Source organism: Gymnoscopelus braueri (assembly GCF_963280865.1).
Source record: "Gymnoscopelus braueri genome assembly, chromosome: 21".
Lineage (NCBI taxonomy): Eukaryota > Metazoa > Chordata > Actinopteri > Myctophiformes > Myctophidae > Gymnoscopelus > Gymnoscopelus braueri.
In genome coordinates, this window is record NC_137623.1 from 17990760 (window position 1) to 18012512 (window position 21753).

A 21753-nucleotide genomic window follows, 5' to 3' on the forward strand; every position below is an offset into this window, starting at 1 on the left:
GGGTGGGGGGGCACAGGTGCCACCCCCCTCTGTTTGATAAATGAGTTGTGTATTTAACATTAATTGGTAATCAGGGATGCTGTGATGTTGTGAAAATTAGAATTTTCCATCTCCATCCAATCGTCTCTCTCTCTCTCTCTCTCTCTCTCTCTCTCTCTCTCTCTCTCTCTCTCTCTCTCCCCCCTTGTCTTTCTCCCTCTCTCCTATTCTGTTGAAGAGGTCAGTGCGTTTGGGCCAGGCGTCTCGTGTGCGTGAGGCAAAGAGGCTAGAGGATTCATTCGGTGCCAAAGGGTGTGGAGTCTCGCTGGGCCCTAATGGCTTTCACAGATGGGTCTCTCCTTGGCTTCCCTCTGTCTTCGGTGCTTCTTCCAACATCAAAAAAGACACACCTACACACTTGGCCCGCACTCACATTTCCTCGAGGAAATCTGAAAGACTCATGGCTTAATGAATACCCAAGCTAGCGTGTTGAACCTTGGAACAAGGCCGAGTGCGCTGTAGGTTTCAACGTTTTCTCTATTGCCAGCTATGCTGGCTCTTGGGGCAACCATACAAAGTACATCTATTTCAAAGGCCTCAATAAACCCAACAGCTGGAGTTTAGTTTACAGCGTTTGTCAGGGTTTGTTGGAAGAGCAGATGGAGCGAGCACACAACAGAGGCTGTGTGAACCAGTACAGCTCTCGCTAGAAGTGAAGTCGACAAGTTCATCAGAGCTGGCAAGCAGCTCCGACTCCAGAAGGTGTTCCGAATGACCTTCGATAATGACATTGAATCAGGGTAGCGAAACTTCCCCTTGAAATAAGAACTCATCCCTTATTTGGAAACTAAAAGATGTGTCCCTTATTGAACTGATAAGACACACACTTTGTTCCTTAGTTTTGGGAATCAATCAATGATACACATCTTACAACTTTAAACAGTCATATACTACAATACAGGTCGTTAACCCCTTACAACCTCTAGACTTAGTGAACTGAACCTGAGTTGCCGCTGTACTTGGACCGTTTTTTGTTTTGTTTTAGTTTTTCTGTCTAAAGTGTAGACAGAAAAAAGCGGTCCAAGGCATGGTTACAAATTGCTAAAATGTAGCCATTACCCGATGCACTACTAGGCCCTACTACTAGGCCCTACTACTGTACATCTATGCCTATCCTATTAAAGGGTGTTCCAATAATGGGCAATGGCTGAAAAGGGTGGCTACTCTCCTCCCTGATGTAATCTGACATACTGTATGTCACAAGAGTTGCAAAACTGGGAAAGTTTGGTATACATGCCTGACCATGTCAAACGGCTTCCAATTCTGTGCAGTGTTTTATAGAATCCCATATGCCCAAGGAACTGACTGGCCTAGCTCCATGACAGTATGCCTGAGTGACTGGGGTAATACTAAGGCCTCAATTTTGCCCTGACACTGGTACAAAATACCCTTCTTAATTATGACCAGAGCCCCCTCCATACAGCCTACACCTGCCTGTTTACGCCCATCAACCTATGACACTTTCTGAAATAATTTTCAGAAAGTGTCTATTGCCGGAGTTTCTACTCTGGGCCTGACCATAACCATCCCTCTCATCCCCATATGGGACTTACTTTTCCAGCCGGGGGGACCACTCTGGTTGGCTCCTGGTCCGCCTCCTGGCGGACAGGAACACTTCGGCAAGGTGGGCAGCGTCCTCAGTAGTCTTTGGATCTCCCCAATCCACACTTCCATCTCTGGATGCACCATTCTCAAGAACTGATCGAGGATCTAAAGTTCAGCAATGTCTTTTAATGGTGGTGGTTTCTGTTCGGACCCACTTGTTAAACATGTCCTTCAGGCGGGCGTACGTCTCACCCAACTGGATGTCCAAGGCACGAAATCTGTCGGGACGTTTCAGGGGTGATTTCATACTTAGCTAGAATGACCCTTCTCACTTTCTTAAAGTCTTCTGAGTCCGCAATGTTCATGAGCAGCCCTTCCCCGTCAAGTGGGGAACCAGACAGACAGCCCACTCATCTGAAGGCCAACTAGCCACAAGCAACGTAGATGCTATAAATACTATCTGCATCTAATTTGTAATTTGTAATACCCTCCATTGACAGTCCCATTCATGAAACAGAAAAGTCAGATAAGTTGGAGGAGCTGTCTGGCATGATGAAAGCAAACTCAAGCAGCCAGAGAAAAGCAGCGTGACAAAGCACTGTCTCGCCAGGAGTTGAGATGGCGAAATGTGGAGCACCAGTTTCGGCAGATCCAAGGCCAAGTACGCGAGATGAGAGGAGCAGTGTAAGAGATAAGAGGGCGAGGAGGAGCAAGAAGCGAGCGACGATGATGACTGTGGGGGTGATGATGATCCGCGAACAGTTTTTAACCACATTTGAAAGAATGGCCTACAGGCCTTTAGCCTCAAGCAACTTAGATTCTATAAATGCTATCTGCATCTAAGTTACAATACCCTCTATTGTCAGGTCATTTATGAAACAGAAAAGTCCTATCTGATTGTATATTAAACAACGGTAAACTCACCAATATTGCACCTGTACGGAAAGCTTGGGTTACCCTCTGTCTCTGTCAAGTTTTTTGTTTCATAAAAATCCACTGTAGACATGTTATGAGCAGCTTTCTGTCAATAATGTGTTCGAGTTTGGAAGCGCTCGAAATTGCGTGCAGGAGGCAGCAAGACGTTGAATTCCCAGCCGGGTGTGCCTTATTTGAATTTCAGGTTACTTGGCAACCCTACATTGAATCCTGCCGTCTGCTCCTGCAGTGTGTTTTTACTAAAGTGCAGATGAAGATCGGAACAGCGGAACTAAACAGCAAGTATTCCCCTAGAAAAAAATAATGAAAATAAAATGGTCCGACCTCAGGGGAGCGAAGCACTCGCAGCTGCAGTTGAAGCAGTGAATTATTGTACATTAAAAGGTCACCGCATCAACAAGCATCTATTTGCAGAGCTATGCAAAGATGAAGTGCACAGATGCATGAAGCTGACTGTCGCAAAGCTATGTGGCTTGTGCACTGTATGGAACTGCAACAACACGGAAGGGGGGCAACATAATGCAATGCAGTGCAATTGCAGTACAGCAGGGGTCTTCAACGTTTTTCAGCCCAAGGACCCCCTAGCTGAGAGAGAGATGAAGCAGGGACCCCCACCACTACATATTGTATACGTTTGTGTTGCAGATTAAACTTTTTCATAGATGTCAAAGATAGCTTCATAGACTTGTTTGACAACACTATCATCAATGTTGTGTCAATTAATGTGTATTTTCAGACATTTAACCACTTCAACCCTCAATACTTAGTAAACTTGACCTTGGCTCTGTACTTGGTCTGCTCTTTTTTTCACTCTACAACAAACCTCTTTTATTTATTATTTATGCTTGACAATATCACATTTTGATAATTCAATTGAAAATGACCTAACCCTGGTGTCGCTATTATATGGGTGAATTTGTCAAACCTTTTCAAAAGTCAAAAGTTGAGAGAAAATTCTATTCAAACAGCAAAAATAGCAAATCAACGCGTCGGGACAGCCTAATATCTCTCCTTTAGGCAAGTGGCTAAGATGCTTTAGTGTCCCTTCCCGTGCAGGAGACCAGGGGCGTTACACAATGATAGAGGAAGTTTTGAATGTTCAGAGTACATTATGAGGACCGCTCAGAAAGAGTCTGGCTACTGCAATAGCATGCAAGTCCAAGGTTCTCATTAAAACAGAACAAAACATAAATGGATATGGTCATGAAAAGCTGGTCGTGATGATCTCACTAAAATGCAAATAATGATGCATGTAATGTGCTAGGCTTTTCTGTTAATGACATTAATAATTTATGAATGTGAAACAGATACTGTAAATGCAATGAAAATGACCTCATGAATTCAATGCACTTGTAATAGGAATACACTTATTATTATGGTCACTGATCATAAACTGTGAAACATCTCTTCTCTCCTCTCCTCTTCTGTCCTGTCCTGTCTAGGATCATTGGTTTTGGCGAGTTAGGGATAATTCCGTGATGCCTGGCTACCCCATGCTCATCAACGTCTTCTGGAGGGGACTTCCACCCAAGATAGACGCTGTGTACGAAAACAGCGAGGGAAAGTTTGTCTTCTTCAAAGGTAAGACCGCTACGACCATATAAAAACTAATAGAATACGCACATCACTTCATTGAGGTGCTGGGTCGGAAAGTAATATGAAGAAAAAGAATAAACCTGCACACTCGTCTGCTCCAAGGATAATTTTATTGACAACGTTTCGAGCCAAGGCTCTTCATCAGGTCAAACCTGACCCGCTACGACCGACAGACAGACAGACAGACAGACAGACAGACAGACAGACAGACAGACAGACCTTTATTGATTCTGTGAGGGAAGTTTGGTCGCCTAAAACAGCACAGCAGTTATGATACAGTTACAGGGCAAGAAGGAGTATACAATAATATACACATACTGTATACACAGACCTTTACACAGACAGACAACTCCAAAACACACAAACACCCACGCTCAGCCATACAGCATGTTATGGTCAAATGGAGCACAATGGTCCAGTTTACTTTAGCTTATTCAAGCCGGCTGAATACAATAAATGTCTGTGATGTAGCCTTCAGTCCTGGGAAAGTACTTGACCGTTGACATTAGCGGCTGACTATTGTTACCTGGCAATTTTGTCCTGCTGTGGTAATTGATCATTGTGAAAGTGCTCTGCTGTCTGGATCAGGAAGGACACAGTGTCTCAGACTATAGGTAGTGTGTATCAAAACAACATAACGGGCAACTGAACACTGAAGACACGTTTATGAGTCAGTAAAATGATGTAGGTCAGACCACCTCATAATGCTAGCAATTGGAAAGTCCTGTTGGTTCTGTCACAATGGGTTGAAAAGGGTCTATTACATCTGTGCTCCACACAACGCTGCAGTTCAATCCAATGTCATACAGTCTCAGCTGTCAGTGGGTGTATTCATTCATTCTCCCAAAGTAGTCGTTGTGCCAATTAATTCCTTCCACTGCTTGTCACTGCTGTCGTATCCTACTGGCTCACCTGCCAGTGAGGAGCCACCACTGGGAGGACGTAGAGCCTTCGTCCTACTCCTCCCTATCAACATTCCCCGCTGACAGGTGCCGGCAATATACTAAAATGAGTACGTGACAAATATCACCCTCCCCGCCCGGCTTCCCTCCCACGAACACAGGCCAATAGAGCATCGCAGTTCCCGCCCCTTCCGGGTTCCACCGCAAAATACTCAATGCATTTTTCCCATTGACATTTCCAAAAATATTTATATCAATTAATTTAAGCCTAGAATCAAGCCATCCAGGGTCCTGGTGAATCATGACCATAAAACGTTTGATTCTGTGATTTTTTTTTTGTGAAAACGGCAAAACAAAGGGTATTTATTAAATATAGTATATCATATAATTAAATATAAAATAAAAAAAATCACAGAAAAAAAAAAGTTTTATGGTCATGATTCACCAGGACCCTGGATGGCTTGATTCTAGGCTTAAATTAATTGATATAAATATTTTTGGAAATGTCAATGGGAAAAATGCATTGAGTTTTTCCTTCCGGCACCAGGAAAAACCAGGAAGTGGGCGGGAACTGCAATGCTCTATTGTGTTTGTATCAACGCTGGATGCACCACGGTGGATTCGAACCCCTTGGGGGGAAGTCTCTGTGACATACTAGCGTCATGTCCAGGGGGTGTACTATACATACTATATATCAGGCTAGGAGAATCGGGGGATGTGCAGTATTTGTACATCAAGCTGCCTCACACTACAGAAACAGGAGATAGGCTCCTGCCCTATGGCAGTGGTTCTCAATGTCAAGGACCCCCAGATTGACACTTATTAGCCTGCAGACCCCCATTTGAAAAGATATGCCAGGAACCCCCCATAAGAGAAGATTTTTACGGCTCTATAGCAGTGATTCTCAACTATTTTAATTTCAAGGACCCCCTGTTTGACATGAATTAGGCTACGGACCCCCCATTGAATGGTATTTCTATCTCTGGGACCCCAATTTATATTGAATTAATTTAATTCTGAGAGTGTACAAATGGCACGGGTCCATTTGGTTCCATTTGTACACAGAATTACAGACCCATAAAGGTCTATTTGGTTCCTGATCTATCATTTAGCTGGGGACCCCATGGAACTCCGTCAAGGACCCCTGGGGGTCCCTGGACCCCACTTTGAGAACCAATACCCTATGGGCCACATGGCTCATAGGGCAGAAAAACACACTGTGTGGAACATGTGTGGAAAGGGGTGCTGGTCTTCCATTGAGTAACGGATCAGTGAACATCCTTGGACAAACTCAGTGATTGAAATGTCAGTTACTGTAGTGTACAGCAGGTCATGATCCTCCTTTGCTCCGCTCCATTGTCTGCTCACGTCTCTACCTTGACACGGAGTCACGGACAAGCTCCAATCTGTGTTGGCTCTCCTCTCTGAGTGTGAAGGTTTGGACATAATACAGTAAGATGTTATGTAACTGAAAAAATAAAAATAACCTATAACGGTTAGGGGGATAAAGGGGTGTCTAACATTGTCTTTGTAAAATGAATATTCCCAAAGGACAGATTCAGGGCATACTTTACCATACTGTACGGGAAGGAAATAAATGAAATCCATAGCTACATATAGAAGCCATTGTTGCATAAGCATAATGTTTATTGTTGTTCCCCAGTCTCCGCTAGAGTTCTCACCCAGGGGGGTTGGACCCCAAATTGATGGTAGATTATATAGAGGAAGTTTGTTTCATTCAATAGATTGATTTTACACAAATATGCCATTACTTTTATAAATGGACATTTAGTCTTTGATCAATATACTAAAATGATCTAAAAAATAAATAAACATATTATAAAAGAACAATAATAATAATAAAGTACAGGTCAGCATGCCTGGTCTGAGAGGAAATGTGAGAGTTATTCCATCCATACCTTTCTCACATTCCAAAACTCTGTCTCTCTCTGTCTCTCTCTCTCTCTCTCATCTCTCTCTCTCTCTCTCTCTCTCTCTCTCTCTCTGTCTCTCTCTCTCTCTCTCTCTCTCTCTCTCAAAGACTGTTCAATCAGTCTTTTGGAAAAAAATAGTTTTCTTTGTGATACAGATAAAAAAGAACTTAAAGCACACTACATTAGTTCCCTTGATCTACGCCGGAACACAATTGATTGATTGATCATTAAATAAAACAAATATTTTGAGTTACATAAGGTAGTTACCTAAATGCCATGATAGTTACACTAGAGTTACCTTGCCATGAGAGAGAGAGAGAGAGAGAGAATCGACTTATGTTCTGTTGTGTTCCCCCTCTCTCTCTCTCTCTCTCTCTCTCTCTCTCTCTCTCTCTCTCTCTCTCTCTCTCTCTCTCTCTCTCGCTCTCTCTCTCTCTCTCTCTCTCTCTCTCTCTCTCCCCCTCCATCTATCTGCCTCTCCTCTTTCCATTTCTGTCTGTCTGTCTGTGTGTGTCTCTCTCTCTCTCTCTCTCTCTCTCTCTCTCTCCCTCTCCTCTTTCCATCTCTGTCTGTCTGTCTCCACCTCCCCCTCTCTCTCTCTCTCTCTCTCTCTCTCTCTCTCTCTCTCTCTCTCTCTCTCTCTCTCTCTCTGCTGTACCATGGTTCTCCTCCCCCCCCTCTGTTTTTGGCTCTATAAACACTTCCTCCTGACCTGCCCCAGACCTCCACCTCCTCCCCACCCAGTGGAAGAAAAAACTACTTCCTGAGGAGTAGGGGGTAGCAATGTAACCTTTAACCCAGTTATTACTCACCAGGAATGAGAGAGAGGGAACTCTTATTTTTTTAAGTGGGAGTGAGTGTTTTCTCTTTAATTTAGATAACGTTCAGAAAGCTGAGATGAAGACATTTAAGGTTGTTTTGAGCCTACATAGTACAATCTGAGTGTCAATGTAATCACTTACACCCTATATACCAGTGTTACTCAAAGTTTCTTTACTGGTGTAACCCCGCTATATATTCTTTCAGTTATATATATATATATTCCCGCTATATATTCTTAAGTACACTCTTTAGGTATTTTAACTTTTTTTGAGTATTTCCAATTTTCAATCTCTAGTTAAAACTTTAGTTACTAGCTTTGTAGATTTTGATTATTATTATAATAAAGTATACATTAACCACTTCAACCCTATATATACTTAGGCTATTTGAAAATAGCAGCCCTACAAGTTCACAATGTGTCGCGTGAGCTTGTAGATCAGCTATTTTCAAACGATTTTTTTACATTTTGAAAACTTGTGAAATGGGCCATTCTGCATCATGAGTACTTTTACTTTTGGTATATTTTGACTCCAATACTTTTGTACTTTTTCTCAAGTAAATTTTTTTTTAATACCAGACTTTTACTTGTAACATTTCTACATTGTGGTATTGATACTCTTACTTAAGTACATCCACCTCTGCCACTAGTAAGTAGTGTTAGGTATAGGACACCTACTTGTTGACAAGTCGTACTGCCTGAAGCCCATGAGCACAATATTCTCCCCTTGGCCAAGCACGGATTCTGCCTATGGAGCAGCAGTAGTAATTTGGGTTCAAATCCCCGGTAAGATCACAGCTTCAAGTGATAACACGCACATTTCATATTTTGACACTCACAGAATAGACATTTTTGTCCCACAAGCAAAGAAACGGAGTGAGCGTCCACTCAGGCTCAGGCTCCAGTGTTGCCAGATTCTGTGAGAGAAACAAGCAACCAGGTCTAGGAAAACCAGCCCAAAAGAAGCGACTATGGGCCACATGAGCACTTGAGCAGATCTGGCAACCCTGTCAGGCTCAACCCATTCAATGCGGGAACGCATCTACAAAATGTCTTCTAAATCCTAACAGGTTTCTGGAAAAAAACGTATGTTGCTATAACTGTACATCAGTGGTGCTCCAACTTTTTCATGTCAAGGACCCCCAAAATGATATGTATTTGGCCACCGACCCCCCATCTCAAAATGTTTAGTTCCAGGGACCCCCAGAAGCAACAATTTGAGTTACAAATGTTTGCTTTAAAAATATATATATTCAAAGATTATTGCAAAAAAAAAATGTTTTTTCCAAAAAATAGCAGATACAAACTCATAGCACGGCACTCGGTGCCGCGCTATGAGCTTGTATATCTGCTATTTTTGAATAGCCAAAGTATAGAATAATGGTTATAGCTCAAATCTATCATCAGTCTTCATGGTTTGAGGATTTATATACAGATACCAGATCACCAGTTGAAACTCTTTAAAGCCTTTTTTATCAGTTTGGATAGATATATAAACAGTTAAAACAATAAAAACTAATATAACAGGAAGAGGGGGGGGGGGGCAGGCACAAAGACACACAGAGACTATACCACTCCCAGGAGGCCTAACAAAAGCTCACCGATTTGTATCATTTGTACACTCTCAGAGTTATGTGGCCTAATCAGTGGTGGAAATAGTACTTAATTGCTTTATTTAAGTAAAAGTATCAATATTGCAATGTAGACATACTCTGTTACAAGTAAATGTCCGGAATTCTAAATTCACTTGAGTAAAAGTAAAAAAGTATTGGCATCAAAATGTACTTAGAGTACCAAAAATAAAAGTACTCATATATGCAGATACATTTTCAAATGTATACAAATATTTTGAAATTTGCAGATTTACAAGCTGTGTCGCATCGTGACACATTGTGGGCTTGTAGATCGGCTATTTTCAAATGGCCAAAATGTATACAGAGCTGAAGTGGTTAATGCATGTTTTCTATTAATAATCCAAATCTACAAAGTAACAAGCAAATAAAGGTTTTCAAATGAATGTAGTGGAGTAAAAGTACAATACTTAGAACCGAGATGTAGTGGAGTAGAAGTAAAAGAGTATTGGAAATTGGAAATACTCAAGTAAAAGTGCAAATATACCTCAACATTGTACTTAAGTACAGTACTTAAGTAAATGTACTTAGTTACTTTCCACCCACTGGGCCTAATGCATACCAAACTGGGGGTCCTTGAAATGAAAAAGGTTTGAGAAACAATGGTCTACATTACAACCATGGGGGCATGCAGGCCAGATGGAGAAGGAATGTAGCCCAGGTCCAATTAGAATTTGAGTGAAGCCATGCTTTAAGATCAACTTTAAACTTTGGTAGAGAATTCAAAGATTTCACAACGGTAGGCAAAGCATTCCACTGGATGGTGGCTGCGAGTTACTGCACTTTGACTCTGTAGGGTAGTATAATTCTCTCATGCCTGACAAGCAGATTTGCTATTCTCAGCACACAACACCGCAACAAGTATAAATTAGCTCAAAGTCTTCCGTGTCAAGGACCCCACAAGATGATAATGTATTTGGCCGCGGACCCCCCATCTCAAAATATGTTGTAATAGGGACCCCCAGAAGCAAAGATTTGAGTCAAAATTGTTCCCTTTAAAAATGCATATACTGTATATTCAAATATTTCAAAAATAGCCAAAGTATAACATATGGATAAAGTTGGTTACATAGATGTGTTCCCGGTCTGAATAGGTTAAAGTACCATAAGGCTACATTAGCATCTTGTCGCTGTAGGGTGGAAACCTTGTATGTCCAAAACCATGGATGGATCCAGTGGCGTGTTCTAGGTACGATTAGGCCTGTCACAATTATTACATAATCGTCTAATCGCAATTATTTAATATAATCGTCTAATCGCAATTATTTAATATAATCGCAATTATTTTTGCATAATCGTCATAATCAATTCCATGTAAAAAAAAGTCATATATGTTTTTAAATGTCAAAAATAGTGTAAATAGCAGATCTATAAGCTCAAAACGCGTCACGATGCGACGCGTTTTGAGCTTATAGATCGGCTATTTCCGCTACTATAATGTTTTATTTAGTATAAAGTAATCAAATATGTGTTATTTGTCTTATCTGCCCTGTGCAACTTTTGTTTACGAAAGATAAAGGCCAAACAGAAGTGTTTTTATTCATAATGTTCCATTAATTTTCAACAACAGAAACACAATGAAATCGTTAATCGCAATTATTTGAGTGACAATTAATCGTCAACTTAAATATGTTCTCGTGACAGCCCTAGATACGATAATCATTCCCTGCACGACATGCGCGTGGTCGTGGAGATACGTTAGCGCGTTTTCAATGGATGTAAATGGTTAGGAAAATGTTCTGCATGCAGTCAAACTACATTATATAGCGTTATATACATACTGTATAACACGGTAGAACACACCGCTGGATGGATCCACTGTAGAACATTATTCAGTCACAATTTGTGACTGAATAAACACTACATAAACCAAGGACAGACGTACAGTAACTACTTTCACTGGAAACAATTAAACAAAAATAAATATAAATAAATCAACAATTGCAAAAGTAGCAGATCTACAAGCTCACAACACGTTGCAATGCAACGCGTTGTGAGCTTGTAGATTGGCTATTTTTGCTACTTTTGAGTGACGCTGTGTAGCATAATATGGAGATACGTGTTTTTTCTGCCCACATAGCAATGATTACTATCAGAAAAGTGAGCATAAACTTTTTAACAAAATACTTTTTTTTTAAACTAAAGAATATCACTTACTTCATACATGGGCAACTGGCAGCACAGGGGCCACATGTGGCCCCCACCTTCACTTAATGCGGCCCGCAGGTTAATATCGGATTACTGATATATTATTGATTTCAGCTGTTACAATTCCAAACATGCAAACAAGACCCGCTTTAATTACTTCAGTCTATATTAGTAGCTTAATGACTAGTATTACAATTCTATTGTATTTTTTATGTCCAATGTATTTGTTTTTAAGTTCATAAAGTTAACATGAGTATAACTATAAATGCATTTGAAATAAAATAAAAAAAAAACTTTTCAGTGTTTTGAGCTTGTAGATCGGCTATTGTTGCTACTTTCGTGACATAGAATGGCAAAAAAAAGTCTAAATACGGAGAGACAGTATATGCAATATGCAATAGTAGTATATGCAATGTGGCCCTCTGGAGTGAGTGTGGAAATATAGTGGCCCTCTCCATCATCAAAGTTGCCCACCGCTGACTTACTTTACCTTTCAGCCCCCTTTACCCTCTTATGACAATGTCACTTATGCCCAAAGGGACTGACTGTAAAACTGACAACAAATTAATCTCCCTCTGTTGTCTACAGGAAAGCAGTTCTGGGTGTTTAAGGACACGGTTCTTCAGCCGGGGTACCCCCAGGACATCTCCACCTTTGGCAATGGCATGCCCGCCCAGAGCATCGAGACCGCCGTCTGGTGGGAGGACGTAGCCAAGACCTACTTCTTCAAGGGGGACAGGTGGGTAGGAGGGGCAGACTTTTAAGACATCTACTGTACTGTAAGGTTATGGAATGTCCTTGCGTTGAAGTTTGAGGTTGAAGATGTGGCTCTATAGTGTTGTCATCATGAGTACTTTTACTTTTGGTATATTTTGACACCAATACTTCTGTACTTTTACTCAAGTACATTTTGAATACCAGACTTTTACTTGTAACAGTAGTATTTCTACATTGCAAATCTTTGAATTTATATATATTTTTAAAGCGAACATTTGTAACTCAAATCTTTGCTTCTGGGGAGGTCCCTGGAACAAAACATTTTGAGATGGGGGTCCGTTAGTGATGTGCGGGTCAGGTTTTTTCATGACCCGCCCCGCCCCAACCCGCCACGGAACCCACCCCGCCTCAACCCGCCCCGCGAACCCATATATAAATCTATGGCTCAACCCGCCCCGCGACCCGCGGTGGGAATACATATATATATTATATAGCGCTCTTTTAAGTACCCTACATGTCTACAGTAGCACAACATTGTCATGGGCTGAATAAACAAGCATGTTGTTCAAAATAGTTTTTTTTTTTCTTTTTTTTTGTGTGAGAGCGGCTGACCCGCTCACCCTCAGCCCGCATAATTGCCTCTGAAATCCTGACTCGACCCACCCGCGCCGCGGGTTGACCCGCGGGTCCCGCGGGTTACGGGTCGACCCGCTCATCACTAGGGTCCGTGGTCCAAATACATAATCTAAAAATGTTTTCTAAATCCAGTATGTTATCAGTGGTGCTGATTTGGCCGCGGACCCCCATCTCAAAATATGTTGTTCCAGGGACCCCCAGAAGCACAGATCAGAGTTAAAAATGTTTGCTTTAAAACATTATGTTCTAAGATTTGTAAAAAAAAATCCACGATTAAACAAAAAATTTTAGATCTACAAGCTCATAGCGTGGCACTCAGTGCCGCGTTATGAGCTTGTATATCTAAGCTTGCATATCTACACATCATCATTTTATATCTTGTGCTAATTGTTTAGGAAAACCAGTGCTGTGTGGGGGCTCCATTCACGCCGTTTCACAAGTCGCACATTGGGACTTGGAATTCCAAATATCTATTGTAATGAGATTGTTATTTTTGTTCCTTTAATCCATGTATATGTATATGTATTACAATGTTCCTCTATTGAAGTTAATTCAACAAGCATGTTGTGAAACTGACCTGTGACAGTGTTTTATCTCACGTTCCCACTGTTTGTGGCGTTGTGTTTTCTCGCTGCGTAGGTACTGGCGCTACAATGAGGACGTAAGGACCATGGACCCGGGCTATCCTAAGCCCATCTCCGTGTGGAAGGGAGTGCCTGAATCGCCGCAGGGCGCCTTTGTCGACAAAGCCAATGGTAGGGTCTGATTTCCCATGACCAATCAGACTCGGCAGTTTAAAGGAGTAGTTCACCCAAATAATGACTTATTTTCTATCAATTACACACCCCATGAAGCCTTGAATTCTTGGAGATTTTAAGTTTTTTCTCGCATTCCTAAGCCAATAATTTGATGACCGGCGGAGTCTCCGGTATAGGAGACTCAAAGAGTCTCAAAGAGTCTCAAAGAGTCTCCTACGGAGTCCCCTATTGATCAATGACTTGGCCATCAAATTATTGTCTTAGGAATGTGACAAAAAAAAAAAAATCTGAATTCAAGGCTTCATGGGGTGTATAATTGATAGAAAATAAGTACTTTTTTTGAGTGAACTACTCCTTTAAGTGGTAGGGGTACAACAATCAGTTGAACTAAGCGATAAAAAAAAAGAAAAGGAAAAAAAAATACTAGAAAATAAAATAACCGATAGTAGATAATAACCGACAAAAAACACTAATAACTGTTGATTCCACTGGTCTCTGGCACACAGTCCTCTGCACGTGTACCAGGGCAGCATCGATTGACAGGCATACGTACTGTATAGGTGACACCAATAAGACTATTGGTCTGTATTCCCCCTTGGAATGGCCAAATGCCAAAATTTGAAATGTGCCAAGTTGGAAAAGAGGACAATTTGCCCCAAAACTCTGGATTGCTTAATTAAGATAATATAGAACGTGTCCCACCCCGAGGGGACATTGGATTGTTTCAGCAGCTGGGAATAGGATGTAATTTAGATAGAGGCTGCAACGTATGGAAATCTAAACTTTCCGCAAACCGAAGATAAATATCCAACTCTCAGCAACATAGGCACAATCTCAATCGTGTATAATATTTGTGCAGCGTGTGCCAAGATATGACAGGGATCTCTTTCACTGAGAATGCAGAAATATTTCACAAGCAGAATGCCCGACAATCCCTCCATTCTTGTCTGGCTGGATTGAAAGCAGACAGGGCATGACAACTGCAGGCTGCACAGTACAATCCAATGGTGTAAAGTAACTAAGTACATTTACTCAAGTGCTGTACTTAAGTACAATGTTGAGGTACTTTTACTTAACTGGAGTATTTCCAATTTTCAGTACTTTTACTTCTACTCCACTACATCTCAGAGGCGAATATTGTACTTTTACTCCACTACAATTATTTGAAAACTTTAGTTACTAGTTAATTTGCAGATATAAATGATTATATTATAAAACATACATTAACCACCTTTAGCCCTATTTTATGCCTATGCTGTTTGAAAATAGCTGATCTACAAGCTCACAACACGTCGCGATGGGACGCGTTTTGAGCTTGTAGATCAGCTATTTCCAAAAATGTTACTACTTTTACTTTTTGATACTTTAAGTACATTTTGATACCAATACTTTTGTACTTTTACTCAAGTACATTTTGAATTCCGGACATTATGTTTGTATCGAAGTACTTCTACATTGCAGTATTGATACTTTTACTCAAGTAAAACATTTGAGTACTTTTTCCACTGGTAAAATCCATAGTGTTCATTTAAAAAAATGACGGGTCCATTTGGTTCCATTTATACACTCTCAGAGTTACATAGGTTTTGATTTGCTGGGGGTGGGATGGGGATCGGGAATCTGTGCCTCTGCTTTTGATATCCCCTCCCTCTGAGAAATTTTATTTCTCATAAAATGTTTTATTACTGGTGGTGATTGTTTGTTTTGTCGCTGCTTCTGGTCAGACTGAATTAAATGCATTTATTTCCTTTTGGGAAATGTAGACTGTCTGATATGTTTAATATTTATGTAAAAAAAATATTAACCCCTAAGTTGGGCAAATTTGTCAACATTTGTCAAGATATGTTTAAAAAGAAAATCGTTACATCAAGCAATAGCAAACGTATCTAATCAACAAGCTCAGTGGTTAAGAATATGCTGTTTTTAGCATATCAAACCATGGAGTTTGCTACTATTTGTACACTGTGAAGTGTTTAAATGAACTGCACACAATTATACAGTGTGCTCACTCTGGTTTCATCCTCCGCCATGACTCAAAATGTCTTCACAGTCGCACCATTGGGTGATCCGATGTGGATAGGAAAAGAGCTCAGCCCCATTGGATGCATAATGCCAGGTGGTCAAGGACCTCTGTGTTGGAGGAAAAAAAAGAAGCAGGGCACGCAGGAAGGGTCCATTTTGTTTTACACTCTCAGAGTTAAATCGACACTCAAGACTTTGGCTGTGCAGGTGGCACAGAGCGCTCATGCCATCTGTGCCCGTGGCTCATGCGCCACTTTTCCTAGCCAGAGCCTCTTGGCTCTGCTGCCAAGAGGGCTTCGATCGTAGCGTGAAGGGTGGGTCAGGGTCCCATGGGCGGGTTTTGGCTGATTGTGCGTGCGTGCGTGCGTGCGTGCGTGCGTGCGTGCGTGCGTGCGTGCGTGCGTGCGTGCGTGCGTGCGTGCGTGCGTGCGTGCGTGTGTGCGTGCGTGCGTGCGTGCACATTTAGATGGAGACAAGCATAGACAGTGGTCAACAGTAATCTAACACTTTTATTAGCTGCAGCTGTGTTGCTTACATAACGATGTACTGTTTTTGTGTAATGTTTTTACCCTTCTGCAATGTTTAACCTGTAGGAAAACAAACTACAAAGATGTCCTATAGGATCTCATGGCCCTTTAAGCCTAAATCATACTTTGCCACCCGATCGTGTAGTTCAACGAGATGCTGGCGACACAGTTTTCGTTGAGTGGCGTGTTCCTGCAATGAAATAAGCCTATAAATGTTATGCTACTTGTTTGATGACATGGGTGGGCCTGCTTGCTGGAACATAACAGCTGGATTCATGGCCCAATGCTGAGCAAAACAATATTACTCATCCTCCTCTCTGCCTAACTGGGATTTCTATTTGCTTTTGATAAATGCCCGTGAACACAAATACGTTTCACACATACGTGCACCGTAGATCCAAAAGGAGTTTGGTCACACTGTGGCAGCCGTGTAAAATCCTGGGTATTCCCCAGCCACGGAGAGCCAGAACTCATCCAGTGTTCCTGGCAAGAACAGGTTGCAGTGTCCGGTCGCTGGGAAGCACAGTTTCCTCAAGTTCACACATGATGTCATTGCTAGAACCGCAGGTGAATGGTTGATGTGCCCAATCTCTCTCTCTTTCTCTCTCTCTCTCTCTCTCTCTCTCTCTCTCTCTCTCTCTCTCTCTCTCTCTCTTAAAGACGGGGTGCCGTGATTTTCAGTGATTCCCCCCCCCCCCAAAACATAATCATCATGTATTATGGTTATACTAGGAGGAAGATTTTTTTCAAAAAAGTGTACAGAAATTGTTAAAAATTATGTTTTTATGTGGACACGCCTCCAGTTCATTAAGTATACCTGGTTCTCACCTTAGCACCTCCTCCACCACCTTAGCACCACCCACCTGTCCTAGTCCCTCCTCCTCCTCATGCCCACACCTGTTGTGTTATGATAATGAGGGGGAGGGTATGTTTTTACTATGTCACTAAAGCGCTGTTTCTCTATTGGCACGTTTGACCCTCAAGGTTTCAGCCTCCAGGTAGAAACTCAAAATAGTCAGAGAAGACATAAAACACCATAAAACACCACCAGGGGGCTTAATGAAGTTCTATCAAGACACATGAAAAACATAAAAAGTGCAAAACCATGGCACCACCTCTTTAAATATTGTGCAGAAAATGACGTTTATTTGCGTCTTTCGCATGGCTGCTTTCTGAGCACTTCTTCCACCACAGTGTGTCATACAGGGTGCACTTAATTGTGACGTCCGAGATTTGAACTGGGTTCTCCCGCGTGGGAAGGGACAGCAAAGCCAAACATCTTAACCACTCGACTGAAGGGGATTTCCCCCTTGGTTGGTGGAGCTATAGGCTTTTGGTCTTCAGACACACTCACACACATTCATTTGCATTCCCCCTGTGCTTCCAGGTTTCACCTACTTCTACAAGGGGAAGGAGTACTGGAAGTTCAACAACCAGCGGCTGCGTGTGGAGCCGGGCTACCCCAGGTCCGTCCTCAAAGACTTCATGGGCTGCGACCTGACGCCCATCGACCCCGAGCAGCGGGCACCGGGCCCCGAGGACAACGACACGGACGAGCTGATGACGCTGGACGAGGACGGGGACACGGTGAGGGCCATGGCCATCGCCATCCCCTGCGTGCTGGCCCTCTGCCTCCTGGTGCTGCTCTTCACCGTGGTGCAGTTCAAACGCAAGGGGACCCCACGACACATACTGTACTGCAAACGCTCCATGCAGGAGTGGGTGTGAGAGAGACAACGCGGGGGGTGGGGGTGGAACAGTGCAGAGAAGGGGGGGAAATGGTGATGAGAATAGACTTCATATGTTAAAGGGATAGTTCACCCCAAAAAAATATTTTTTCTCCTATCAATTACTCACTTCATGAAGCCTTGAATTCATGGAGATTCTTTTTTATTTATTTTTTGCATTCCTGATCCAATAGACCCCTTAACAGACGACGTCACACTGGTTGCAAGCGTCATACTGGTTGGAAATGAAACCCATTCTGTCAGGTCTCGCTAGGGCGCGCAGCACTAGCCAACACACAAGAGGGGGTTGGGGTGCGCTGAAACCAGCGCACCCCGAAACAACAGGTTGAGAATTGATTGCATGAAACAATCACCTGTGCATCCAGTCTCAGTGTTGGTAAACAAATAATTGGTCTATATTCCAGTATTTAATTAATCAAAATGAATAGAAGGACAATCTTAACGAGAGCAAAACTATATTTAAAACAATCTCTTATAAGCACCATAGTAGTAGTATGCCTCCCAGTAATTACACTGAGAGTTGTTTTGGAGTTTATGAACTATTTCTTATATAGTTTTGCCTTGGCCTCCTATTTACTTCAATTAATTAAATATTGGAATACTCGATCAGGAATGCGACATGAAAGAAAAGAGAAAAAAAACAATCTCCATAAATTCAATATTTCATGGGGTAAGTAATTGGTAGATTTTTTTTTTTTTTGGGATGAACTCTCCCTTTAAAAGTCGAGAAGGAGACGCCGGCCCCCCAGACTTTTGCTCCTTTCCTGCGACTAGACACAACATGGAGGCACGGTACACTTCGGCGGCTCCGGCGAAAAGACCCACAAGCCGCCCTTTCCCTCCTCTGTAGTGACAGGATCCCCCACGAGGGGACAGGACACACACACAAACAGCCAGTTGGCATGTAGAGGTGCTTCTATTAGTGGCTTCTCAATAAGACAATCGCCGTACTTTTTAAGTTGGCTCCACGAAGCCCCCCCCCCCCCCCACCACCGAGCTTTTTACACTACTGGAGGAGAGAGGGGGGTGGGAAAAAAATGACCCTAATCCCATCTGTTTGTGCCACCACCCGGTGGCTAGATGGGGGAACTACATTCAGGGGGAGGAACACTTACTGTGATGCGATACGTCACCATCCATCATATCAGGTTGTCAAACAAACATAAGAAGAAAACACACAAAACAAACTTGCTTCATTCTTTTGTATGGTTTTGATCTTGACCCCCACATCCGTTCCATTATTGTCCCATGCGTCAGTGGTTCTCGAAGTGGTTTAACCACATTAACCATACATACTGTACATCGCCTATTTAATAGCCAATCTACACGCTCACGATGCATCGTGAGGCGACACATTGTGAGCTTGGAGATCTTCTATTTTCATAAAAAATCTTGAACAAAATGTGTGAACAATTTGGAATATTTTTTAAACATTTTAAAGACACAAATCTTTGTATGGGGGTCCTGGGCCCAAAAAATCTTTTCAGATGGGGGTCCGTGGCCAAATACGTATTGATTTGGGGGTCCTTGACATGAAACTGTTTGAGAACCACTGCCATACCTAACAACCCGTCCCATATCTAACAATCCCGTCCTGTACCTAACAGTCAAAAGAGAAACAATTATGGATAAATGCAAGTCAACAACCTCTCCCCATTCTAAACATACAATTGTTTTGCTCTCTAATTTCTAATTTATTGTTTGGGGAGAAAAGGAGGTCCTTTCCATTACCCTTTAATGCACAGGAAAGACAACCCAAACCAAATAAGATGACCTTCTCTCCAAAGAGGATCAGCGTTTTCTTCATAGTTTTCTTTTCTTTTCCATTACTAACTGTTTTTAACTCCTTTTTGCAGCACTTGAGATCGGGGGGCACTGCCTGCCTGTACTAGTCTGTATGAAAAAAACAGGGGCCAAAATATTTTTGCAATATTTATCTCGCCTTAATTACAATCATACTCCTCTTGTGCTTGATTTAGCTGTTTTGTTTTTATTTTATTTCATTTGTACTGCATTTTTGTTTGTATGTTTAGAAACTGGTGGGGTCCAAGCTTCTTGTGATTGCACAGTAAAATCCAAAGGGGTAAAAGATGTACTTGTGTAAGAGTTAAATTAACAAATGTGGATTTTGCTGTCTGATATACGTCTGGTTTTACTAACTAAAGATGCACAACACTCAGTGCTCAATCATAGCAGAGTATAGTCTATTGTGAGTGTATTGCAAGGAATGTGATAAAAAATATATCGTTGCTGTCGGGCAGAAACCATATCTCCATATGTTATTAATGGATCATAAAAGAGTGTCGTACAAAAGAAACCTCATATCTCCATATAATTCACTTTTTATTTTCTCTGTAAATTAATTTCCTGTAAATTAACGGATCATTAAAGAGTGTCGAACAAAAGTAGTGAAAATAGCCAATTTACAAGATCTTAGTAATTTTGACTATTTTCACTGTTCTGAAAATAACCCTTTTAAAATAAAAGGATAGGATTTTGGACAAGGTTTACACCCGACAGCGACGATATTCAAGTCAAAATAGATAGAATGATTTGGGAAAAAAAAGCCACTATGTTTGCGTAAGAAGTGTGCTAACGTCACTTGCATTGTTACTTCCAAAGGAACAAAAGCCAGGCTCATTCAAACAGCTTGAAACTGGTGTTAATGGATTTGTTCATAATGACTTGCTCCTCTGCCAACACCCTGCTCTTGTTTGGGTAAAAAAGTCAAGGTGCATCATACTTATAATAATTCTGTACGGTATTTGTGATTGGACCAGCTGGCTGATTCCTTTTTGTTACAGTTAGCATTTGCTACAGCAATGCTAACAGGTTTCCAGGTGTGGACATTTTCTCAGTAACCGACTGCCTTTGGTCTGAAAGACGTCAAGAGAAATCACAGATGTTCCACATAACTTCCCGCTAACCCATAAAGTGACACACTTTTAGTCAAGATCAGTGCCTGTGTCAAAGTGCATGTAAGCATTTACATTGAACTGGTTCTGCCCAGACATGACTTTTCCCCCCTGCCCCCCAGCACCCCCCCCCCCATTAAAAATGTGAGGAGGGACTGTCTTGAATCTCTTGAATATACTGTTTGCATTTATTTTTGTACATTTCAATATATAGCCCCTCTCTAGGTACAGTGAAATCAAAATCAAAATACTTATTGATACCTAAAGAAAAAGTGGTACATTTTGAATACTGTAGGCTATCTGATACACCAATATGTTGGAATTTAGTCACACAGATATTTTTTTATTGATTTTGGACAATTCGTTTTAGGCCTAAAAGTGTTCCAGTTCTTTTGGTAATTAAAATAATTTACAATTGCTAGCAAGCAAGTGGTGTCCTTGCTTTCGTGGCAAAGCAGTATTTGATTGTGTCTGTCAAATATCTTTTTTATTTTTCCTCATATTTTGGTTTCTGGTCAAACAAAAGTGGACACCTCACGATAACTTGTTTGTGTGTTTGAAGACTTTAGGTCAACAGAGACATGTCCTGACAATGAATAAATTGGTTGGTAAATGGAGACGATCTTCAAAGTCTTTGCTCACATCTGTAAAGTGTGTGTATGTGCTCAGCATATCTTTGTCTTATGTTTAACCACTTAAACCCTAAATACTTACTACAATGCTTTATAACAATCAACAATCATAGCAAATTATAACACATTTTATAATGAATGAATTATTAGGTCACGTATTATAATACTTCATACTTACTGGACAACCAGAGACTGCTTTTGGCAAGTATCATAATTCGCATAGTTGTAATACATTATAATAATTTTA

At 41.5% G+C, this 21753-nt stretch overlaps 1 protein-coding gene across 1 annotated transcript in view; it reads left to right on the forward strand.

Moving 5' to 3' along the window:
* The window catches only part of mmp16a (matrix metallopeptidase 16a (membrane-inserted)), a 106186-nt gene extending 84695 nt beyond the window's left edge, over nucleotides 1-21491 (forward strand). Inside the window, exons 7-10 of the mRNA XM_080418414.1 lie at nucleotides 3963-4101; nucleotides 12140-12290; nucleotides 13544-13659; nucleotides 17599-21491. Of these exons, the coding sequence (XP_080274540.1) occupies nucleotides 3963-4101; nucleotides 12140-12290; nucleotides 13544-13659; nucleotides 17599-17939 (747 nt within the window). The 3' untranslated portion in view covers nucleotides 17940-21491. The remainder of the gene's footprint in view (nucleotides 1-3962; nucleotides 4102-12139; nucleotides 12291-13543; nucleotides 13660-17598) is intronic.
* Nucleotides 21492-21753: the final 262 nt, after the last annotated feature.